The sequence below is a fragment of the Schistocerca serialis genome, chromosome 7 (genome assembly GCF_023864345.2).
Source record: "Schistocerca serialis cubense isolate TAMUIC-IGC-003099 chromosome 7, iqSchSeri2.2, whole genome shotgun sequence".
Lineage (NCBI taxonomy): Eukaryota > Metazoa > Arthropoda > Insecta > Orthoptera > Acrididae > Schistocerca > Schistocerca serialis.
Window position 1 is genome coordinate 249,218,888 of NC_064644.1, and position 26,005 is coordinate 249,244,892.

The 26,005-nt window shown below is 42.5% G+C and overlaps 1 protein-coding gene across 1 annotated transcript in view; it reads left to right on the top strand.

The window, feature by feature from the left end:
• LOC126412996 (juvenile hormone esterase-like) overlaps positions 1 to 26,005 on the top strand; it is a 93,070-nt gene that overhangs the window by 36,359 nt on the left and 30,706 nt on the right. Inside the window, exon 5 of the mRNA XM_050082888.1 lies at positions 21,634 to 21,851. Coding sequence (XP_049938845.1) covers positions 21,634 to 21,851 — 218 coding nt within the window. The remainder of the gene's footprint in view (positions 1 to 21,633; positions 21,852 to 26,005) is intronic.

A 26,005-nucleotide genomic window follows, 5' to 3' on the forward strand; every position in this document is an offset into this window, starting at 1 on the left:
GCCACGGGATTTCTGTGACCGATGTCGCCTTCCTTCCATCAGCTCGGGGCATGGCACTTACTGCCATGGGGACACGCATCATTAATGTCTACGCTCCCTCAGGCACCGACCGACGGCATGAAAGAACCCAGTTTTATTCCGAGGAAATCGCTCCCCTGTTTTTAGGGCGTTATGACCATTGCCTACTAGGAGGTGATTTTAACTGCGTTCTGCATCCTAAAGATCAGATTCCCCACTATACTACATGCCAAAAGCTACGTATAGTGGTCCGAGACCTCTTGCTTCACGATACCTGGGAAGTTCAACACGGCGGCCTTCTTGGCCGTACCTTTCTTACAAGTCATTCCGCAAGCCGACTAGACAGGATATATGTCTCACAACCTCTTAGATCTGCGATACGGGGCGCCGAACGCTGGCCGCTGGACTTTTCTGACCATTGCGCTTACATCTGTACGGTCCTCCTTCCGCCGCAATCAGTATGGCGCAGCCGTGCGCCATGGAAACTCATTACCTCACACTTGCATGACCTGGCGTGTCGCCAACAAGTCACTGAAACGTGGACAACCTGCGAACGACGCCTTCCCCGCTACCACTCGACATTGACATGGTGGTTGGACTGCGCCAAGCCAACGATCCGGAGGACACTGATGAGATACGGGAAGGACATGGCCGACTGGCATCGCACCACTGTTGACTTCTATTACGCGGTTCTCCGAGATCTGGATGCTCAACCGCCAACCCCGGACAACCAGTTGGAACGGCAAAGAACTAAGGCGAAGATAATTGCGCTGGCACTCCGGAAACTGCAAGGGGTCGTGATACGGACGCGGCGCCACAATCACGTGGATTTAGAAATTCCTTCCATGCCTGATATAGTGTCCGACAAACGAAGGCGTCGTCGGCAGATCATCAGCACTCTGACCACGCCTCATGGAACGCAGGTGACCACTCAGAATGACATCGTGCACGCATTCGTCGAGCACTACCGTCGTACTTATAGTGATGAAGACGCTGAAACTGCAGCAGACGACTCCATTTTGCATTACGTCACGCGCACCCTCATCCACACGGAGGCGGATGCTTTGACAGTGGCGGTCACGCTAGACGAAGTCAACAACGCAATCGCCAAGGGTGCAGTCAACAGATCGCCCGACATTGACGGCTTCCCGACTGAGTTTTACCGTACCTTTCGGGACCTCATGGCACCACGGTGGACGACTATGTATCAAGAACTGATGACATCTGACCAAGCAATCCCACCCGCCTTTGCTGAGGGCATCATTATACCAGTCCACAAACCAGCCCGTGGTTCGATGGTCACGAGTTACAGACCGCTCACCCTACTCAATGCCGATTACAAGATTTTCGCGCGCTTACTGGCAATGCGGCTCCGAACTACACTCCCTCATATCCTCTCGCCAGAGCAAACGACGCCTGGCGGACAGGTTAACATACAGACAGCCACAGGGGAATGCCGCGACTTAATTGCGATAGCGGCGGCCTGCAGACTCCGGGCAGCGGTCGTCGCTATAGACTTCGACAGCGCCTTCGATAAAGTGCGTCATCGTTTCCTGTTTTCGGTGGCAGCCCGAATGGGCATCCCCCCACCGTTTATCGACGTCATCCGACGTCTTTACGACAGTGCCAGTTCACATGTCCAAGTCAATGGACGTTTAGCAGGGCCGGTACCTATCTGCCGTTCGATATGGCAGGGGTGCCCCCTCTCTACCCTCCTGTATGCCATTGCCCTTGAGCCCCTTATTGGTGGCTTGACGACCAAGCTCTCCGGCCTCACCCTACGCCAACACACTTTTCGCTGTCTGGCATATACTGATGACTTCCTCCTCCTCACTCGCTCCGGCTCTGATATTCGGGAAGTCCTCGAATTGATTACCCGTTATGGGGCTGCCGCTGCCAGTGCCATGAATGTCACCAAATCTTCCGCAATGCACATTGGACGAGGCCTCCAGGAGGGTGAAGTGGCACCCCTGCCGCTTGTGCGGACTTTCCGGTACCTGGGCATTACCTTTACCGCCGCGGTCACACGCACAGCGGCAACGAATTTCCATCGCCTTTTACACGTCGTCCGGAACGACGTCCACCAGAACCTCTTGCGCCGCCAGGACACACTTCAACGGGTTGAGTTTATTAATCTTTATGTGGCATCAAAATTGGTTCACATCGCGCGAGTTCTCCCTCCGCCAACTGCAATTGGGCGCAACCTTCAGGCGGCTTTTGGCTATTATCTCACGGCTAGTTCAATGTTTAAAGTCCGTTATGAGACACTTACCCTGCCCTCACGGTGTGGTGGCGTCAGGCTCGTCAATGTCCGTATGCGAAAACAGTGTATGGGCCAGGGTACATCTCTACCACGCAGCATGCTTGAGGTCCTCCTACCTTCTTCCACCTCACCACCGGTGTCTGTCGGCCATATCGTGCCTTATTTGTCCCATATTTCGACCTTTTTCGTCGACTACAGTTACTTACATACCAGTCTCCCAGATACACGCCCACCTAGGACTAAGGATTTTTACAGCCTGTTGCTGCGCTGTGTTCCCCGGAATGTGATGGAGACCAAACATCCCTCCTTCCAGTGGCCCATAGTGTGGACTACCGTCCACCAGCCCTTCCTCCCTACGAACGTCCGGGCACTGTGGTATCACATAGTCAACAAGAAATTTGCCACGAAGCAGCGCCTGCACAATATTGGCTTGTCAGAATCCCCTCTTTGTCTCCTTTGCCAGCAACTGGACACTGATGAACACCGTCTACCATGCGCCTCATCGCAAGATGTATGGCGCTTCGTGCAGCAAATCATTGCCTACTCTCCCCGGGTGCCACCAGACACAATCGAACCTCGAATGTTTCTATACCCGGAGGACCGACATTTTCCCGCCGCCAAATGTCATGCTATTACGTGGGTCAAAGGGTGGGCGGTCGCTTATCTCTTTCATGAGGGACCTAAATCCCGCCTCGACTTCTGGACCTATTTACGAACAGCCCATGCAGCTCTCGAAAACACACCACGTTACCGAACATTATTTGCCAACTATCTTCGAGCGGTCTTTGTTAGACCTCCACTGAGCTGGGGGGGTGCCTGGCTCAGAGGGCACCCACCCCTCCTCCTCCGGCGGTGTCTGAGTTTCAACCGCCTACGATCTATTCTACTTCTGACCTCCGCGGATGGGCGAGCGCGTCGCAGATTGCGCGGATTTTATTTCTTTTTGCTTTTCCTTTTTCCTTTCTTTTTCTTTAACCAGAATTTATATTTCTTTTCTCTTTCGCCGATGTGTTCCCATAATTTCATGATATTAGTGAATCTTACAAAAACAAAAAAAAAAAAAACGAAAAGAAAGCGAATTGGATAACGTCACTGAGCCGTATGACGCAGAATCTTTAGGTAGTGGTTCGCGACTCGACACTTCGAAAAGTTTTTCTAACATTTGCGATTTTATTTAATATAAGTATATACCATAATATTTGATGTTATGTAAATATAAGTTCACCTTTTTTTTTGTTGAAGGGTGATTGTTCGATTGGTTTAATCTACTTGTATAGCGATATTTTGCTCCTTTTTCTTTTACGCTTCGTAACTCACATGTTGCAAAGATTCTGCTAAAAAAAAAAAAAAAAAAAAAAAAAAAAAGATATAGATGGTAGAGCACGGGCAAAGGTCCCGAATTCGAGTCTCGGTCGGGCACACAGTTTTAATCTGCCAGGAAGTTTCATATCTGTATGTGAGTATACGATTCAAAGAGCCACATCGATGGTTTCGAAAAAAAAATTCCTTTTAAACAATTGAGCTATAATTCGAATTTTAGTATGTTGATAACATGTTTTCAGATGAGCAAGCATTAATTTTGTTGAAACGAAGTAGCCTTTTCGGAATTTCAAAAATGGCAAATGGATCTGAGCACTATGGGACTCAACTTCTGAGGTCATTAGTCCCCTAGAACTTGGAACTAGTTACACCTAACTAACCTAAGGACATGACACACATCCATGCCCGAGGCAGGACTCGAACCTGCGACCGTAGCGGTCTCGCGGTTCCAGACTGCAGCGCCTAGAACCGCACGGCCACTTCGGCTGGCAGAATTTCATAATTTCTGTAAACTGATGATTATATCCAGAAATTATTATACAGCTTATTTGAATGTGGCAGAAACACATTCACAAGCGTTATTTTGTAAAAAAAATAAAAAAAAATAAAATGCCTTCCAGAAGGAAGATAAAATAATCTGACTGAATCCCATGTCGCATATAAAGGTCAATGGAAGTGATTACCGCCACCTCACGACAACAAATGAAAACCCAAACTCCACGGAACGAAATTCCATTGCGCAGACACATTATAGTCCTCATAAAATTCGTCCGAATGTGCTGATCGGACAACTGTGAGTCTAACCGCTCCTAGAATAGCTTAATGTGCCGTGGAATGCATTTAAATTTTTGTATACACCACAAAACTCTGCTAAAATCTTTATGCTATATCCATATAAATAAAATAGATTTCAGCATGCACGAAACTACTTTTTTTATCAAAGCTATGGAACACAACCTAAACAAATACGCATTTTATTAGCTGCGATTTAATGTAAGCTTAATGCAACCCTCAAGGGTCTCAGATTATATAGAGGAACAAGATGAATTAACTTATCAAATTGCAGGGGGAGCACTCAATTTAGTTTCTCGCGACAAATTCGAAACAGCTTTTCCTAACATACGGGAAGTTTTATATGTAGAACCGCAATGCTGGAAATAATAAAACGGGTTCCTGGGAAACGGTGGTCAACAAAGTTATCCACAGGAATCTAACAATTTGCGTTGTATAAAACAAATCCCACAGATTCACGTTCGTGTCAGCAGCTTCACACATCATATACACATGCATTCCTTTATAAAAATTATGATATTGAAATAATACCTCTTTGTCCTTTGTCAAATATTTGTTTCTCTATACAGTACCGTCCTCTGTTCATATCCTAGCACGTGACCCTAACTTCCCAAGTACATGTGTCAAATACACATGAGGAGCGTTCCTTCAAAACTCGATAAATGCAAGACATACAGTTTTTCATAAAATGAGTTTTCTATTTTCACAGAGCTACAGAAGTTCGAGTATTTGAATTTTTACCTAGATCTTACTGACATTAATAAAGTGCTGTAATGAAATATACTAGAATTTAATTTTATAGCAGTGTATTAAGAAGTGAATTTTTTTTCAAAGCGCTTATAATTATTGCTGGCATCACTTATGTTGCCTTCTTTAATTCTGTGTATTTTTTTCACAGGTAATCTTTTTATGTACTGTGGTGTTAGTATGCAGCTGCGTTCATATTTTTGCATATATTAACATACATAACATGTTCTTAAAATTTAGAGTTTTTGCTTTTATTGAAAGTAGAAGCAAGAATAACAGAAACAGTAGCATAATACTATAATAGAAATGATATCTATGTTGTCTCCAACGAGGTGTAAAAAACGATTCTTTCCTTTTTTTGCTCCTTGGTGTAGATCATGATGCACAAATTGTATAACCCTACTTGTCTACCATAGAAATCGTCACTGACTGATAGTTTTGGGATGGGGTGGTTTCGCTGTATGTCAGAACAAATCTTAATGACAGTTGGATTATCTTCCTTCATTATATCATAAAACCACTTTACACCACTTGTATATAATCTGTGTTCAGTTAGTGGTCCAGTCTTCTTCTCCAGACTTGTTTCTGCTGTTATTCCCATTAAACCAATCTTAAAAGTGTCCTGAATGATATATTGAAATGTTTGTAAAATATGTGCATATATTTTGGTAAGGAGCATTGTTTCGGTCTTGAAAGTCTCCTCTCTTCACAGAATATTTTGAACATTGTATTGAATATGAGATCTGCAGTTAAATAACTTCTCGTAGACTTCAATTCCATGGTGGCTCTCTCTGCATTTATATATTTTTATATCATTCTTAATGGGAAAGTTGTGAAACTTCTTATGATCCTTTTATGTTGTGTTGCCTCCTATCCTTTCAAAAAAATGTTGAAATGTGTGTGAATTCCTAAGGGAACAAACTGCTGAGGTCATCGGTCCCTAGACTTAAACACAAACTAACTTATGCTAAGAACAACATACACACCCATGCCCGAAGGAGGACTCGAACCTCCGGTTGGAGGGACCGCGCAATCCGTGACATGGCGCCTCAAACCGCGCGGTGACTTCGTGCAGCCCTCTCCTTTCCTTTGAAAATCTTCCTCCTTCATGAAACCTGTTTACTAGACAGGATAAACTGTCCTTTGACATGTCAGACACTAGTTGGAAAGCGACAGCACAAACAGGCACTACTTCACCACTCTTCTTTTTTAATGGTATACTTCACTCTCACTGTTTTCTTCCTTTTTGCATTCTATGTGTCCACTACCCTGCGCTGAGGCGAAGAAATATTAAGAAATTTTAATACAAACTTATCTTGATCCATTTTAGTTAATGATTTCCCGTGATGATGAAAGTTGGAAATAACTTCATAGCAGAGTTCAGTTGCTTTACATTCTTTCATTCCCTCAGCTTTTGGAGCCGAAATCTCAAATACATGATTCAATTTAATGATTGGTTACTTTTTACACTTTCTGTGTTTTGTTTCAGGTCGATGTAAGCTCTTTTTGAATCAGGATTTTCTCCCAGCATAGCGTACTTTGACCTGTGCTCTGTTTGCAGAATCACAAAAAAACATCAACCATTTTGGTTTCGCTTGCAATACTTCTTTGTAGACGCACACGTGAGGGTCCAGTGAATACTTGTCTAAAAGTAAGCTGTAGGTGATCCGAAGGCAATAGAGTCTGGTTGCCGGTGAGTCCGCCGGTAAATATTGTTACATAAATGAGTAACATCGCTTAAAAATATATAAATGCAGAGAGTAGCCAGCATACTGCCTTATTGTTAACTGATTGCTGCGGAAAGACAGCCGAGACACTAGAGAGTAATTATACTGCATGTATCTGCTTTAGCTATAAATGTAAGAATGCATACATAGTGTTTTGCTTAAACCTTACGAATTGGAGGGTTCACACACACAGCAGTTTTTGATTTTTGCTAAAACTTGGTTCAGAGGTTGATTATATCACAAAAACGCTTCTGAATTATGACACAGTTTATCGCAAGGGTATATGTAGATAATATATTCACTATGTAGTTGAAAAGTACAGGCCATTTGAGCTGTTACGTTCCATTTTAACATTCAAATACGTTAATACTTTAAACTACGCTTATTTCACCACTGATTTCACATTAATGTTCATAACAATAACAAGTAAGCACCATAAAAAATTATCTTAAACTGAGTTACTCTGCTCGGTACTTCAATTAGCAACACTCAGAACAGAGGAACAGCAATATGAATCGTGGACGGAATCAAAAAAACAATATTTAACCCATTTTTATTGATCGTATTTGTGACTTGGTTGAAGTTGCACAGGTCTATCGAAGGCTACATTGGCTTGCAGAGCATGGTCACAACGTCACCAGATGCGTAGTGTTGATGCAGCTGCGATTGCCATCTTAGCTCTGTAATTACAATTTCATTGTTATCATACTAGTAATAACGGCTCCTAGCATTGTACTGGATCCAGTGATAAGATACACCTAGAAATTGATCCATCTCAACGTTTGGTAGCCACCATTGCATCCCAGCACAAGAATTCCCTCGCATGTCCGTACCGCAAGTGAGCAGCGACAAGCATGCCACACAACCCGAGCACAAGGACAGTCATCATTTAATCTTGTTATTATTTGGGGTATGGGTTTCAAAGCATGAATCTCATACCGGTAGGAGAATGATTGTTACCACTACAATATGCAACTTTTGTATCTATGTGGATCATGATGTTCCAGGATATCTGATGATGGCAAAGTCCGAAACGCGTAAGATTGAAATGATAAGGTCATCTTGCATCTAGTCCTTTACTAATGACTTTTTCATCAGTGACCTATTCATCATACTATCGGTCTGCACATACTAACGTCATGGCCCATTGACCCAGTGAGGCAAATGTAATAACTACATGTCTTGTGTTGTTGTTGTTGTTGTTGTTGTGGTGGTGTGGCCTTCAGTCAGAAGAAAGCTTTGATGCATCTCTTCACGCAACTCTATTTTGTTCAAGCCTCTTTCTCTCTGAATGACTGTTGCAATCTAAATCTTTCTCAGTCTGCTTACTGCATTCATTTATTCGTCGCTCTCTACAATTTTTACGCGTCACACTTCCTTTCTGTACTAAATTGGTGATCCCTAGATGTCTCAAAATGTGTCTTATCAGCCGATCCCTTCTTCTATTTAGGTTGAGCCACAAAATTCTTTTCTCTCCAGTTGTACCAAGTACCTCTTGATTAGCTATGCGATGTACCGACCTTGTCTTCAGCATTCTTCTGTAGCACACCATTTAAAAGTTTCTATTCTCGTCGTGTCTAAAGTCTTAATTACGCACGTTTCACTTCCACACACGGCTATACTCCAAATGCTTTCAGAAATAGAGTTAAATCTGTACTTGATGTTAACATATTTCTTTTCTTCAGAAAATCTTTCCTTGCCATTTAAAGTCTACATTTTACATCCTCCCTACTTCGGGTATCATCAGTTATGCTGCTGCCCAAATACCAAAACTCTTCTACTTCTTTAAGTGCCTCGTTTCCTACTCTAATTCCCTCAGCATCATCTGATTTAGCTCTCCTTCTTTGAAGACACTGTCCATTCCAGTCAGTACTCTTCCGAGTCCTTTGCGGTCTGTGACAGATTAAAATATCGTCGACAAACCTCAGAGTTTGTACTTCTTCCCCCTATGCTTTAATTCCGACTCCAAATTTTTCTTTTGTTTCCTTTCTGCTTGCCTCGTGTACGAACTGAATAATATTGACGATAGGCTACAACCCTGTCTCACACTCTTCTCAACCACTACTTGCCTTTCGTGGCTCTTGCCGCTTTTAACAGCCGTCTGGTTACTGTGCGAGCTGTAAATAACCATTCGCTCTCTGCTTATCACTCACAACAAATGGCACACAGCGAACACGGTGAGGCATAGGAGTCGCAGTCGGCTTAAGCAGCATGTGGGCCAGGAATTCCCTAGCTTTACTCAAAGTTGGCTGAAACAACTGTTTACGAGACTGCAAAACGAATAATGGGCGACACTTAATCGAAGTGATCAACAACTAGAAAATCTAATGCAGTAGAAGCGTCAAATCCAAAAACATTCAGTCCCGAGGAAGAATAATGTTACTTATGGCTCCACATCCTTATACACTCCTGGAAATTGAAATAAGAACACCGTGAATTCATTGTCCCAGGAAGGAGAAACTTTATTGACACATTCCTGGGGTCAGATACATCACATGATCACACTGACAGAACCAGAGGCACATAGACACAGGCAACAGAGCATGCACAATGTCGGCACTAGTACAGTGTATATCCACCTTTCGCAGCAATGCAGGCTGCTATTCTCCCATGGAGACGATCGTAGAGATGCTGGATGTAGTCCTGTGGAACGGCTTGCCATGCCATTTCCACGTGGCGCCTCAGTTGGACCAGCGTTCGTGCTGGACGTGCAGACCGCGTGAGACGACGCTTCATCCAGTCCCAAACATGCTCAATGGGGGACAGATCCGGAGATCTTGCTGACCAGGGTAGTTGACTTACACCTTCTAGAGCACGTTGGGTGGCACGGGATACATGCGGACGTGCATTGTCCTGTTGGAACAGCAAGATCCCTTGCCGGTCTAGGAATGGTAGAACGATGGGTTCGATGACGGTTTGGATGTACCGTGCACTATTCAGTGTCCCCTCGACGATCACCAGTGGTGTACGGCCAGTAGGAGATCGCTCCCCACACCATGATGCCGGGTGTTGGCCCTGTGTGCCTCGGTCGTATGCAGTCCTGATTGTGGCGCTCACCTGCACGGCGCCAAACACGCATACGACCATCATTGGCACCAAGGCAGAAGCGACTCTCGTCGCTGAAGACGACACGTCTCCATTCGTCCCTCCATTCACGCCTGTCGCGACACCACTGGAGGCGGGCTGCACGATGTTGGGGCGTGAGCGGAAGACGGCCTAACGGTGTGCGGGACCGTAGCCCAACTTCATGGAGACGGTTGCGAATGGTCCTCGCCGATACCCCAGGAGCAACAGTGTCCCTAATTTGCTGGGAAGTGGCGGTGCGGTCCCCTACGGCAATGCGTAGGATCCTACGGTCTTGGCGTGCATCCGTGCGTCGCTGCGGTCCGGTCCCAGGTCGACGGGCACGTGCACCTTCCGCCGACCACTGGCGACAACATCGATGTACTGTGGAGACCTCACGCCCCACGTGTTGAGCAATTCGGCGGTACGTCCACCCGGCCTCCCGCATGCCCACTATACGCCCTGCACATACGGTTCACGTCCACGCTGTCGCGGCATGCTACCAGTGTTAAAGACTACGATGGAGCTCCGTATGCCACGGCAAACTGGCTGACACTGACGGCGGCGGTGCACAAATGCTGCGCAGCTAGCGCCATTCGACGGCCAACACCGCGGTTCCTGGTGTGTCCGCTGTGCCGTGCGTGTGATCATTGCTTGTACAGCCCTCTCGCAGTGTCCGGAGCAAGTATGGTGGGTCTGACACACCGGTGTCAATGTGTTCTTTTTTCCATTTCCAGGAGTGTATTTTGCCGCCTTAATCGGTTGAGCCCTGAACATAATTCGTTGGCGACTAGCCCATAGGAAACGATTGTTATGGTAACTGTTTGTAACGGACGGCTAACCAGTTCATGATGCATAGCCAAACTCATCAACGAAGACGCAGCCGCAGTTCCAAGATGAAACGATGCTGAGCGTCCAAAAATAGACAATTGTAGCACAGGCTAATGATCCGTTTGCCAGATATGCGAGATTGGCGCGGAAAAACAAACTTTATTTAAATGGGCACACATACTCCATTTATGTTGGGTATGGCAACCGGGGCAAGCCCTACAATCTAAGGAACTACTCGACGCCAAGGGAGGGTGGCTGTTCCCGCCTACGTACCTCCCCAGGAAATGCTCAGTTTCCGTGAGGGCTGATCGAACGGCTGGGAAAACTGATTCGTGGTATCACTGATTAAGCTGTTTAACAGGACGGCGGCGAGACCGCTTTTTAACAACGAAAGTAGACGCGTGCACGTCGGACCCCAGGGAAGGGGCCTTTCTGTGTCGTCTGACGACTTACTGAGGAAAGAATCACAATGTACTTCCGCAACAAAAGATTCCTGGGCCGCCGCAGACTGCTTGTACGACCGTTAAAACTGTACCACATTAGACAGAGTCGAGGCAGACGACTCTAAGTCCTTCTCTCGATACAACTTACCTGGAACTAATCGAATAATTACGTCGTGGATAATGGTATCCGTGTTAAAATACTCCATAGTACAATCAAACTTACGCTCTAAGACTGCCCTAAAACTCCGCTATCCATTCAACGTACGACTTGTTAACCCGTTTTTTTCAGTGATTTACCTTAAGTAGCACTGCCACAACATACTATTTACACTCAAGGGGCGCAGTCAACACCGTAGACAACTCACGGAATTTTAATGAAGCGCGGACGAAACTTTTGCAACAAAGTATACAGAAATGAGCTGGAAGAAAGGCGCAGTGTACTCATATCTACACAATCAGAAACTTTCTTTACTTTGGAGTAGACAATAAAACGTTTCAGGTAGTTGTTCCAAGCTCCGTGCCTACATCGAAAGGTCCAAAAGCAGAGGGGGACGGAGGGTGCTGGAGTCGGTGCATGGCGCCTTTTGCCGCAGTTGCTGTCGAGGCGCCACTTGCACAAGCTCAGCATGCTGTTGCTGTAGTTGATGCTGCTGCTGTATCTGCAGCTGCTGCTGCTGCCATAATTTCAGAAACTGGTCTACCATGATGATGCGCTTGAGATAGGCTGGTCGCCCCTTTAGCGGCCCGGCCCAGCGTATAAAGTATGATTTCGCAATCTGGGAGGAAAGCGCCACACTGTGTCAACAGCGAGAGTTCTAAGAGTTCTTGGTTCTTGCTAAACCAAGCAAAATTGTACTTAAGCCAGAAGCGTCAACAGAGCACTTCATATTTGAAAAGAGGGTAAAACGAGAAAGAGACAACTCTATACAAGCAAAGGTCTAAGTGTCTATATGTGGCAGAATATCAGCATGTCAGGCTTCTAAGCTAGCAAACGTGCAAGAGTCTTAAAATGGCGGCCGCCTTGACATCGCTGTTCGGAAACCAGAGGGTTTTTCCAACAAACACGACGCTGGCACGCCCTGTCAGCCGCCGCCATAACCATTCTCCTAACTTCCAGCACGTTTGTTTCCGCAAAATTAGGTGCCATGACATTATCAGCAGGAGCAGATGCCAAATTTGAATACTATTTTTAAAGTTTACTGTGACTGAATTTTGTCATTATCTTTGTATGTTATAACTGCTACTGTCTGTGAGCGTGCTAGTTTGTGTTTGTTACTCCTTCACGCTGAGGTGGATGGACGGATTTGGATGAACTTTGGAATGAAGATAGCTTGTAGCGCAAATTAAACTTGGGCTGCTGTTATGTATACCTACCTGTCAAAGGGGATGTGGGAGTTGGGGTGAGAAAGGGTTGTAGCCCACGACGCGTGAACACTCGTAGTTTATTCATCCAGTACTTGAGAACGGGAGCACTTACTGACTTGCAACAAAAAACTTTACACGTAAACCTTTTCTCGCTGACAGCTGCCACAAAACGATGAAACGATAAAAGCTTATCGCCTAACATTTTCGCTTTTCATGCAGTAAAACTGCGCATTTGGCATGACATATTAATTTATTACTCCTTTACTATTAATCGTATTCGCGACACAGTTTTTTCACTATTCACATATACCACTGAATTTACCAGCAAAATTATATCATTGTACAACACATAATACAGGAAATATGACGTCATGCCGCATCTCGTATGGGTATAAATTTATTACTTCCTTGCTACTAACTCTATTAGCAACAGATTTCGCAGACAGTATCCACGTGAATATATTTACAAAAAATTATGGCTGTACGACACATAATTCAGGTGATACGACGTCATAAATATCGAGCAGCGTGAAAATGAAACTGCAGGAGGAAATTTGCTGGAGTTACAGGTCAAATATGTGTACAAATACGTGTGAAAGCGGGCAAAGCTACTGGTAAACAGTTCATCCTGAGCCCCTGGAACAATTTGAACAAAATTTCGTACTCATATTATCTTTTTTTCTTTTTTTTTCTTTTGAGACGTCGGACTGGTTTGATACGGGCCCCCACGATTTCCTCTCCTGTGCCAACCTCTTCATCTCAGAGCAGCACTTGCAACCTAAGTCCTCAATCATTTGCTGGATGTAATCCAATCTGTCTTCCTCTACAGTTTTTGCCCTCTAAAACTCTCTCTAGTAGCACGGAAGTCACTCCCTGATATCTTAACACATGTCCTATCATCCTGTCCCTTCTCCCCGTCAGTGTTCTCTACATTCTTCTTCGATTCTGCGCAAAACCTCGTCATTCCTTATCATATCAGTCCACCTAATTTTCAACATTCCTCTGTAGCACCAAATCTCAAATGCTTTAATTTTATTCTGTTCCTGTTTTCCCACAGTCCATGTTTCACTGCCATACATTGCTATACTCCAGATGTACATTCTCAGAAATTTCCACCTCAGATTATGCCCTATGTTTGACACTAGCAGACTTCTCTTGGTCAGGAATTCCCTTTTTGCCAGTGCTAGTCTGCTTTTGATGTTCTTGCCCCGTCCGTGATTGGTTGTTTTGCTGTCTAGGTAGTGGAATTCCTTAAATTCATGTACTTCGTGACCATTAATCCTGATGTTAAATTTCTCACTGTTCTCACCACAGATACCTATCACTAATTTCGTCTTTCTTCAATTTACTCTCAATCCGTATTGTGTACTCATTAGATCATTCCATTCAGAAGATCATGTATTTTTTCCCCTTTCACTCAGGATAGTAATGTAACCATCGAATCGTATTATTGGTGTCCTTTCACCTTGAATTTTAATTCCACTCCTGGATCTTTCTTTCATTTTTATAATTGCTTCTTCGATGTACACATTGAACAGTAAGGGAGAAAAACTACATCCCTGTCTTACACCCTATTTAATCCTAGCACTTCGTCCTTGGTCGTCCACTCTTATTATTCCCTCTTGGCTCTTGTACATATTGTATATTACCAACCTCTCCCTATAGCTTACCCCTCTTTTTCCCACAATTACGAACATCTTGCATCATATTACATTGTCGAACCCCTTTTCCAGGTCGACAAATCCTATGAACGTGTCTTGATTTTTATTTAGTCTTACTGCCATTGTCGACTGCAACGTCAGAATTGCCCCTCTGGTGCTTTTATCTTTCCTAAAGCCAAACTGATCATATGTCACACATCCTCAATTTTCTTTTCTGTTCACCTGTATATTATTCTTGTTCTCAACTTGGATGCATGATCTGTAAAGCTGATTGTGGGATAATTCTCACAATTGTCAGCTCTTGGAGTCTTCAGAATTGTGTCGATGATATTTTTCCAAAAGTTAGATGGTGTGTTGCTAGTCTTCTAGTGGGGTGGGGTGATGACAAGGAGAGAGAAGGGAAGGAGGAGCTGGACGAAGAAGGGGAAGGAGGAGATGGACACGGAAAGGGGTGAGGAGGAGATAGACATTGAGAGGAGGGAGGAGGAGATAGACAGTGAGAAGGTGGAGGAGATGGACAGAGAGACGACAGAGGAGGAATTGGAAAAAGAGAGGGAGGAGGAGGATATCGACAATGTGTCGGGGTGAAGGAGGTGGACAGAGAGGGGAAGGAGACGATGGACAGAGGGGGGGGGGAAGGAGGAAATGGATGGGGGAAGGATGACACGGACTAAAAGAAGATTGGAGTACATACATACTGGGGAATTTTTTAATGAATAACTGTTCAACTGCAGTATGGGGTAATTAGGTATTTACTTCTGATTAACAACTTAGAGTCAGATATTTTTATACTTAACTTTTCAATAATACATAGCTATTGCGACTGTAAAAAATTCCAGATAGGTACAGTCAACAATACAACAGTAACTGTCGTCCCAGCGGAATTACAGTAAAAATGATTTTAGTATCTCAGTTACAAAACACTTCATACTTTACAAGAAACAAATAGAATACGTTTGGTGCTATTATCTTCTTGTGACTGGTGTACAGATTTAGACTCTTAATGCACATGTCTTTGTTCCCTATTTTATTATGGAATTAGAATTTGGAACATTGCACTTAAATTGCCGAGGTCGCTAACTCACACTTGTGCAGTGGCACTCTACCTGCCAGTAACCCGATTCGAGAACTGCTGGTAGAAAAAACTTTCACTGTCAGTATATGGCCATGAAGGGGAGGAGAATTGGAGGCGTAAGTTTCATGAACATCAGACTTTGCATCAGTGTCCTGGTTTAAATATCAAACCTCTCCACAGTGTCTCATGAAGTGAGAGCATGTGATTCTGTTGATAGTGATGCGTCCATAGGATGGGGACGTTAAGCTTGGCGGCGCCCTTGATGCTATTCGCAAGGAGAAGGCTATGCGCCGGACCAGGTTTCACCCTTTCTCTTCTCTCATCATTATCGTCATCATCACACAACACAAACATTACACTCCATACGCACACGCCCACCCAACCACCCTACACCCTACACACACACACATTACGTGCATGTAGTATTACATATATTGTAATGCAACATATTGCAAATAGATAAACAAAAAATGCATTACTCCAAAGTATTTATTCTGCGTATATGAGCAGAAGATATTCAGAACTAAATTTTTACTCAGCAGCTCTAGCAGGTTTGTGTGATCGACTGAAACTCGCACTTCGGATCTTTGACTCTCAGGAGCAAGTGCTCTACAGACTGAGCTACCATCTAAGCTACGAATACGACGTACTGGTGGAAGTAAACCTTTGAGGCCTTGTAGAAAGCCATGCTTGGGTAACTCAGTTGGTAGAGCAGTCGCCCGCGACAGGCAAAGGCCTCGATCTCTAGTCTCTGCGGCACACAGTTTTGATTTGCCAGGAGATTTCAAGCAGAAAATAGGTAACTGCACCTCATTCAGAGGTCTGTTTAAGGCCCTTTGAGTTCTTGCACCCAGTTCTCAGTGCATTTACTCTTTACGTTATGTAATGTTCATAATAAAAATGAATTTCAGGTGTACGGTGATTAGTGAACTCACAATACAAGACGAAAATTATATTCATGAGCGGTTCGCCTCTAGTAGTGTTCAGAATGTCATTATGATCTTTGGTGAAAATGTCTTCATCATGTTTTCATCTAATCTGTCTTGATACAAAATTAAGTTGAGAGTAAAGAGCATATACTATTAGTCGTTTCTTCTAAAAATTATATGCTTACCTAGATTTAAAAAAAAATGAAATTGAAAAATTTGCGAGGTCCTAGCAAACTGAAAATCTGGATCGTCCACGAAACATATGGATGGCTCAAATGGATATGGCTGCAAGGACAAATTCAGTGTCTGAGTCTTGTCATGGCACATCTCCAGTGAATTCCTTTATACTCACATGGCCGGCCTCGGTGGTCTAGTGGTTCTAGGCGCTCAGTCCGGAACCGCGCGACTGCTACGTTCGCAGGTTCGAATCCTGCCTCGGGAATGGATGTGTGTAATGTCCTTAGGTTAGTTAGGTTTAAGTAGTTCTCAGTTCTAGGGGACTGATGACCATAGATGTTGAGTCCCATAGTGCTCAGAGCCATTTGAACCATATACTCACATGCTAAAGATCTTGTTCTTGATCGCATTAAATAATAGTTGGTCTCCCTTTTATCAGCTCAATATGTGCAACTATCAGTCGTATCCGAAGCTGTCAGACATTTATTGACAGATGGAATTGCAAATAAAACCATTGTACACATAGTCTGGCTCATCATTAGCAGTCACATTAACCGTCTAAGCATACCAAGAGGCGACCCTCAAACATTCATTGTCACTTATGCTTCCACAAATCATTTCTGAATACTTCTACCTGTAAACGAATTTTTGTCACTAAATGTTCAGTACGTAGGACCTTCATTGATTTAGTTCCCATTAGACCATTCACCTCTTTTTCTTCTTTCGTTTCATTCGACTTTGGAGTACGTTAGATCAACCACTTTTTAGTGTTCTGTGCCTTTTAGCCCAGTATTGTATCTTTCACTCTGATCTTGCTTTCCTTTCTTCTTCAGAGATTGGATCGTTCCTATGAGTTGGAACTTCTCCTTACTGTCTTTTTTATATATGTTCTGTGTGATTTGGAGTGTTTTTTTACCTCCTTTGTTTCCTTAAACTTTTTTCAGTTGTTTGGTAAACGTTTTTATTTCTGATGTAGGTTAGTTTATTATGATGGAATTAAGGGGATAAGATTTTTCTTTGTGTCTTCCTTGGTTTGACCTCCAACCTTTCAACTGGCCCATGATTGGTGATGGATAGTGTCTCGGCTGCATGCAGGGCTTCCTGTTGGTTACCGTGTTTAAATGTCTTATTTTTGCACTAAAAAAAAGAAAGAATGTCGTGTGACTAGGGCCTCCTGTCGGGTAGGCCGTTCGCTGGGTACAAGTCTTTCGATTTGACGGCGCTTCGGCGACTTTCGCATCGATGGGAATGAAATGATGATGATTAGGACAACACAACACCCACTCCCTGAGCGGAGAAAATCTCCGACTCAGCCGGGAATCCAACCCTGGCCTTTAGGATTGACTTCTGTCGCGCTGACCACTCAGCTACCGGGGGCGGATATTTTTGCACTGAATGAGAGGGACTTGTTGTTATACGTGTTTATAGTGAGCAGAAAGGGCAGTTCAACTTTTTCTTGTAGATCCCATTTCTCTTTCCTCCAGCTGACACATCCTTAAAGATGTTCAAATTCTTTAGTGATTTGTGTTATTCTTTTACCCATATTAAAATGTTACGGTTGGTTTTTGTGTTTTCCATTATTTTGGTGCTTTTGAATAAGAGTTCGAGACGTTTCTGCTTTTTTTTGTTATTTGTGGGGCTGTTTTTTGGCTTCTTCTCAGGTGTCGACTAGTAGGCCATGTAGTTGTTGTGGTCTTCAGTCCTGAGACTGGTTTGATGCAGCTCTCCATGCTATTCTATCTTCATCTCCCAGTACCTACTGCAACCTACATCCTTTTGAATCTACTTAGTACATTCATCGCTTGGTCTCCCTCTACGAATTTTACCCTCTACGCTGCCGTCTAATACTAAATTGGTCATCCTTGATGAATCAGAACATGTCCTACCAACCGATCCCTTCTTCTAGTCAAGTTGTGCCACAAACTTCTCTTCTCCCCAATTCTATTCAACACCTCCTCATTAGTTATGTGATCTACCCACCTAATCTTCTGCATTCTTCTGTAGCACCACATTTCGAAAACTTCTAGTCTCTTCTTGTCCAAACTATTTATCATCCATGTTTCACTTCCATACATGGTTACACTCCATACAAATACTTTATGAAATGACTTCCTGACACTTAAATCTATATTCGATGTTTACAAATTACTCTTGTACAGAAACGCTTTACTTGCCATCTCCAGTCTGCATTTGATATCCTCTCTACTTCGACGATCATCAGTTATTTTGCTCCCCAAATAGCAAAACTCCTTTACCACTTTAAGTGTCTCATTTCCTAATCTAATTCCCTCAGCATCACCCGACTTAATTCGACTGCATTCCATTATCCTCGTTTTGCTTTTGTTGATGTTCATCTTATATCCTCCTTTCAAGACACTATCCATTCCGTTCAACTGCTCTTCTAAGTCCTTTGCTGTCTCTGACAGAATTACAATGTCATCGGCAAACCTCAAAGTTTTTATTACTTCTCCATGGATTTTAATACCTACTCCGAATTTTTATTTTGTTTAATCATACAGTTTTCTTTTGCTTCCTTCACTGCTTGTTCAATATAAAGAATGAATTACATCGGGGAAAGGCTAAAATCCTGTCTCACTCCCTTCCCAACCACTGCTTCCATTTCATGTCCCTCGACTCTTATAACTGCCATCTGGTTTCTGTACAAATTGTAAATAGCCTCTCGCTCTCTGTATTTTACCCCTGCCACCTTCAGAATTTGAAAGAGAGTATTCCAGTCACCATTGTCAAACGCTTTCTCTAAGTCTACAAATGCTAGAAACGTAGGTTTTCCTTTCCTTAATCTAGCTTCTAAGATACGTTGTAGGGTCAGTATTGCCTCACGTGTTCCAGTATTTCTACGGAATCCAAATTGATCTTCCCCGAGGTCGGCTTCTACTAGTTTTTCCATTCCTCTGTAAAGAATTCGAGTTAGTATTTTGCAGCTGTGGCTTATTAAATTGATTGTTCGGCAATTTTCACATCTGTCAACACCTGCTTTCTTTGGGATTGGAATTATTATATTCTTCTTGAAGTCTGAGGGTACTTCGCCTGTCGCATACATCTTGCTCACCAGATAGTAGAGTTTTGTCAGGACTGGCCCTTGTATAGACCCTCTATATACTCCTTCCACCTTTCTGCTTTCCCTTCTTTGCTTAGGACTGGGTTTCCATCTGATATCTTGATATTCATACAAGTGGATCTCTTTTCTCCCAGGGTCTCTTTAATTTTCCTGTAGGCAGTATCTACCTTACCCCTAGTGAGATAAGCCTCTACATCCTTACATTTGTCCTCTAGCCATCCCTGCTTAGCCATTTTGCACTTCCTGTCGATCTGATTTTTGAGACGTTTGCATTCCTTTTTGCCTGCTTCATTTACTGCATTTTTTATATTTTCTCCTTTCGTCAATTAAATTCAATATTTCTTCGGTTACCCAAGGAGATCTACTAGCCCTTGTATTTTTATCTACTTGATCCTCTGCTGCCTTCACCATTTCATCACTCAGAGCTAACCATTCCTCTTCTACTGTATTTCTTTCCCCCATTCCTCTCAATTGTTCCCTTATGGTCTCCCTGAAACTCTCTACAACCTCTGGTTCTTTCAGTTTATCCAGGTTCCATCTCCTTAAATTCCCACCTTTTTGCAGTTTCTTCAGTTTTAATCTACAGTTCGTAACCAATAGATTGTGGTCAGAGTTTACATGTGCCCCTGGAAATGTCTTACAATTTAAAACCTGGTTCCTAAATCTCTGTCTTACCACTACATAATCTATCTGAAACCTGTCAGTATCTCCAGGATTCTTCCATGTGTACAGCTTTCTTTTATGATTCTTGAACCAAGTGATTGCTATGATTAAGTTGTGCTCTGTGCAAAATTCTACCTGGCGGCTTCCTCTTTCATTTCTTAGCCCCAATCCATATTCACCTACTACGTTTTCTTCTCTCCCTTTTCCTACTACCGAATTCCAGTCACCCATCACTAATAAATTTTCATCTCCCTTCACTATCTGAATAATTTCTTTGATTTCATCATATATTTCTTCAATTTCTTCGTCATCTGCAGAGCTAGTTGGCATATAAACTTGTACTACTGTAGTAGGCGTGGGCTTCGTGTCTATCTTGGCTACAATAATTCGTTCACTATGCTGTTTGTAGTAGCTTACCCGCAAACCTATTTTTTATTCATTATTAAACCTACTCCTGCGTCACACCTGTTTGATTTTGTATTTGTAATCCTGTATTCGCCTGACCAAAAGTCTTGTTCCTCCTGCCACCGAACTTCACTAATTCCCACTATATCTAACTTTAACCTGTCCATTTCTTTTTTTAAATTTTCTAACCTGCCTGCCTGATTAAAGGATCTGATATTCCACGCTCCGATCCGTAGAACGCCAGTTTTCTTTCCCCTGATAACGACATCCTCTTGTCCCCGTCCGGAGATCCGAATAGGGTACTATCTTACCTCCGGAATATTTTACCCAAGAGGACGCCATCATCATTTAACCATACAGTAAAGCTGCATGCCCTCGGGAAAAATTACGGATGTAGTTTCCCCTTGCTTTCAGCCGTTCGCAGTACCAGCACAGCAAGGCTGTTTTGGTTAGTGTTACAAGGCCAGGTCAGTCAATCATCCAGACTGTTGCCCCTGCAACTACTGAAAAGGCTGCTGCCCCTCTTCAGGAACCACGCGTTTGTCTGGTCTCTCACAGATACCCCTCCGTTCTGGTTGCACCTACGGTACGGCTATCTGTATCGCTGAGGCACGCAAGCTTCCTCACCAACGGCGAGGTCCATGGTTCACGGGGAGAGGTCAGGCAATTTGGTCTGTGGTTTTTTGTTCTCAACTGATTTTCGTTGCGGGTCTTCATGTTTCACTTTCTGATCTTTTTTCTAGGGCCTAGTTAAGCAGCAATAGTGAGAGACCATCTCTTTGCCGAACACTGGATTATTACTTTTTATATATGTACCCTTTGCTGCAGGATGAGCCCCAGTTCTCCATTGATTCCCACATACTACCTAGAAGAAAAGATGATGATAGTGTTTTTATACCATTGATGGAAACAATTGCGACAGTAAAAGTTAGTCAGGCGTGGAGGAGTGTTTAACATAATGGTTAAGGCAACTAATCGTGACGAGCAGGAAATTCGGGCTGGAATCCCAGACTCTTGAAAATTTTGCATTGCATTTCGAAACAATTTGTTAGCGAGATGTGTTGCTTGTCCGCAGGCCTGTTCAGCGGGGTGATCATCGAGAGCGGCCAGGCGTCCGCCAACTGGACGGTGGAGCCGGTGCCTCGAGAGAAGGCGTACCGTCTGGCGGCTGCGCTCGGCTTCCAGACCGGCAACCTCACAGCAGCGGAAGAGGACGAACGCCTCGCTGCCTTCCTAAGGACAGCCAACCACGAAGACCTCACCGTCGACGACTCGCGTGCCCTCTCTGATTTCGTGAGTTCGTTGCGACGGGGTGTTGCCTGCTGAACATTCAGCACTCTATTTTTTTCTCTCTGATGTCTTAACACACATGTCCTATCATCCTGTCCTTTCTTCTGTTGTGTTTTCCATATATTCCTTTCTTCGCTGAGTTTTCGGACAACTTCCACATTCTCCGTCAGTTTACCTAATTTTTAATATCCGTATAGAGCACCAAATTTCATACACTTAGATTTTACTCTGTTCTGCTTTCTCCACAGTCCATGATTCACTAGCACATAGTGCTGTGCTCCAAACGTACATCATCAGACACTTCTTCCTCAGGCTAAGGCCGATTTTTGATACTAGCAGAGTTCTCTTCGTCAGGTATTCCCATTTTGTTAATATACTTTTTATGTCGTCCTTGCTTCGTCCGCCACGTGTTGCTTTGCTTCCAAGGTAACAGGATTCCTTAACTTAGTCTACTTCCTATTTCACCAGTTTCGATGTTAAGTTTCTCACTAATCTCGTTGCGACTAACGTCAATATTTTCGTGTTTCTTGTGTTTATTCTTAATCCATATTCTGTACGCATTAGACTGTTCGTGTTGTTTAGCGAGTTTTCAATTATTTTTCATTTTCACCGAGAATAACAATTTCATCAGGGAATCTTATCATTTATATCATCTTACTCTTTATATCATCCCACTCTCACTCTTAATGTATATTCTGTACGCATTAGACTGTTTACGCTGTTCACTGCGTCTTGTAATTATTTTTAATTTTCGTTGGGGGTAACAATTTCATCAGCGAGTCTTATCATTTATATCATCTCACCCTTGAGCTTTTATTTCTATCGTTGCTTCTTCGATGTGTACATCGAACAGTACAGGCGAAAGACTTTATCTATGTCTTACTTCGTTCTTGTTCTTTCATTTTTATTGTTCCCTTTTGGTTCTTGGGCGTATTATACATGTAAAACTAGCTCCTAGTCTAGACCTTGAAGGTCCTAGGGATTTCGGTCGGCCACCGTGTCACCTTCTGCCATTCGGCGTCATGCGGATGCAGCGTGGAGCTGCATGTGGTCAGCATACTGCTGTACCTGCCGTCTCGCCAACTTAACAGACAGAGCTGCTACTTCTCATTCAGGTAGCTCCTCAACTGGCATCATAACATGGAGTGCACTGCGGGCCAGTCCTCCCACTAAGGAAAAATGGTTGGCAGTACTGGGAATCGAAAATCTATCCCAGGTCCTCCATATGGTGTCCACTTGCACTGACCACTCAGTTACGTATGCAGACCATTTTAAAAAAAATAGAATTTGGCCATTTATGGAACGCTTAGATTCAAGGACTGAGATATTGTCTTTTTCATCTTATCTTCCCAGAACTTCTTCATGTTTTTGCTGATGGACTATTTCTGTTCATTTGATATCACACTCCCAGGTTTTGGTTTTTGGGATCTTAATTTCTCCTCTTCGTCCAGTTATTACCTTTGTTCTTCTGTGATCTTAAGATTTTTCTGATTGTTTCCCTTTCTCATTTTCCAGTTCCTCTTGTTCACCTCTTTTATTCAGTGTTAGTTATTCAGATCCGTATCATGCTTCCGGTTTAATTACTGTTGTGTAGCGTCTCTTATTTTTGCCTCGAACGATACTGATGTGTTGGATTAGATTAGATTCAGTTTTCGTTCCATAGATCCAAAATTCAGATGATTCTCGTGGGTGTGGAACATGTCAGAAAGTATAACATAAAAAACATGAAACATTTGAATATAATCCTTACCCCCTGATCATTTGTCAGGAAACTGTCAAAATAGATACAATAAACTAGAATTGCTAATTTTTACAGAATTAATACACTGTCAGAATGAGACACTGTAATGTATATTTAATAAATTAATCATGCACAAAATATCTAATCTGGACTGTTGTATCCAAGTGCTGTCAGAAATAAATCAAACAGACCTTTTTACTTAAGCTGGTCTAACAGTCCTTCTTAAGATATCTATCTATAGAGTAGAAGAATTGCCTGTCAAAAAGTCTTTTAAACTCCATTTACGCCATGCTTTACCTGAAACCAAGTTTTTAATCGCTGCTGGCAATTTATTGAAAATGCGTGTTCTTCAGTAATGGAACCCTTGTTGGACCAAAGGACGTTGTTGTAGGTCTTTTTTGTAGATTGTTCGTATGCATAGTATTGATAGTATGTATTGATCTACTGGTTGCAAATAGAGATATATTGCTCGCAACAAAATTTGATTAAGGTATAAATATACTGAGAAGCAGATGTTGGAATAGAGTCCTTGAACAACGGTCTACATCATGTTATTGAATTTGCATCACAAATGATTGTTTTTACACTCTTTTGCACGCTGAAAACTTTTTATCAGTTTGATGAGTAACCCAGAATATGATCGCACATGGCATACCAGAATGAAAGTAAAGAAAGTATGCAAGCTTTTTATATTTATATGCCCTACATCTGACATCATTCTCACTGCAAATACAGACTTGTTCAGGTGCTTCAGCAATTCTGTGGTATGCCTTTCCCAACTGAATTTATTATCGAGCTGCAATCTCAGAAATATAACATTGTCAACCTCTTCGATCTGCATGTCTTCATATGTTTACGCATGTGGGAAGAAAATCTGTTACTGGTTCTGAACTGCATATAGCGGTTCCTTTCAATGTTTAATAACAGTGAACTAGCTTTAAACCACTTATTAATGTCCGTGAGCATTTGAATAGCAGCCATTTCTAAATATATTCTTAACTCGCTACTTACTGCAATGTTTGTATCATCTACAAACAAAATAAACTTACTATCTGGCAATGTAACAGATGAGAGGTCATTAATATCCACAACAAAAAGCAATGGACGCGAGATGGAATCTTGAGGAACACCACACGTAATAAATACCCAAATAGATGAAGACTGGCTGCGTACTGCACAGGTATTTCGCAATGACACCCTTTTACTCCTGTTTGTCAGATAAGACTCATTTCACAGCACTGCCAGTGAAATTATAATATACTAATTTACTTACGACAATGCTGTGATTCACACAGTCAAAGGCTTTTGACCAATCACTGAAAATGACAGTAGCCTCTAATTTATTATCTAATGAATTAAGCACATTCTCACCGTAAGTGTAAATAGATTTCTCTGTACCAGAATACTTAAAAGACACAACCTGTGACTAGGACAATATATTATTTGTAGTCAGGGCTTAAGGAGATGATGAACACAACGTTTTCAAATATTTTTGAAAAAACTGGCAAAAGTTAAATTGGCGATGGTTTGATGGTATCTCGCTATCTTCCTTCTTGTAAAGAGGCTCAACTTCAGCATATTTTAGCCTGTCTGGAAATGTTCCACTGATAAGAAACTGATTATACAAATAACTTAAGATAGAATGCAACTCACATGAGCACTCTTTGATTAACTTTGTTGATATGTTATAATACCCACCAGAATACTTAAATTTTAAGGATTTTATGATGGATGCTACTTCTTTGGGAGGCTTGAGTATCAGTCCCATTTCAATGAAAATATTTTTGAAGACTGGTCTCAGATACTCCATTGTACTTTTCACCTAACCTGACAAGACCAAGCTGTCAGTAACAGAAATAAAGTACTTGTTTAAGAGGTTTGCATCACTAGATGCACTTGATACTAATGTCACATTTATTTTTAGAGCTATCTTTTCCACTTCTTTTTTGGCACCCTATGTCCCACATAGTTTTTATTTTGTTACCTGATGTAATTATCTTTTTCTTGTAACAAAGCTGCTTCAAATTCTGGATTATTTGCTTCAATATTTTGCAGTATTCTTTGTAACACATTACAATGCTAACATTAAAGCTGTTACAGAGAGTAGATACAGTCTCATTTTTGTCCCACATCTTTATTCATTGTGTAATCCATTGTTTATTTTTTTCACTTGTGTGGTTTTAATTACCTTTAGGTGAAAATAATTTTTCAAAAGTGGAAGTAACTTATTAATGAATGCTTTGTATTTGCCATTTGAGTCAGAAGTATCGTAAACATCTATCCATTCATGTCTTAGAGGAATTTCTTGAATTTCTCAATTTTTGACTGATTTATTACCCGCCTGTACTCAATTTAATAGATTTTTAATCATAACAAGTTTCAACATTTAACACGTGATTCTGCATGTAATGATCAG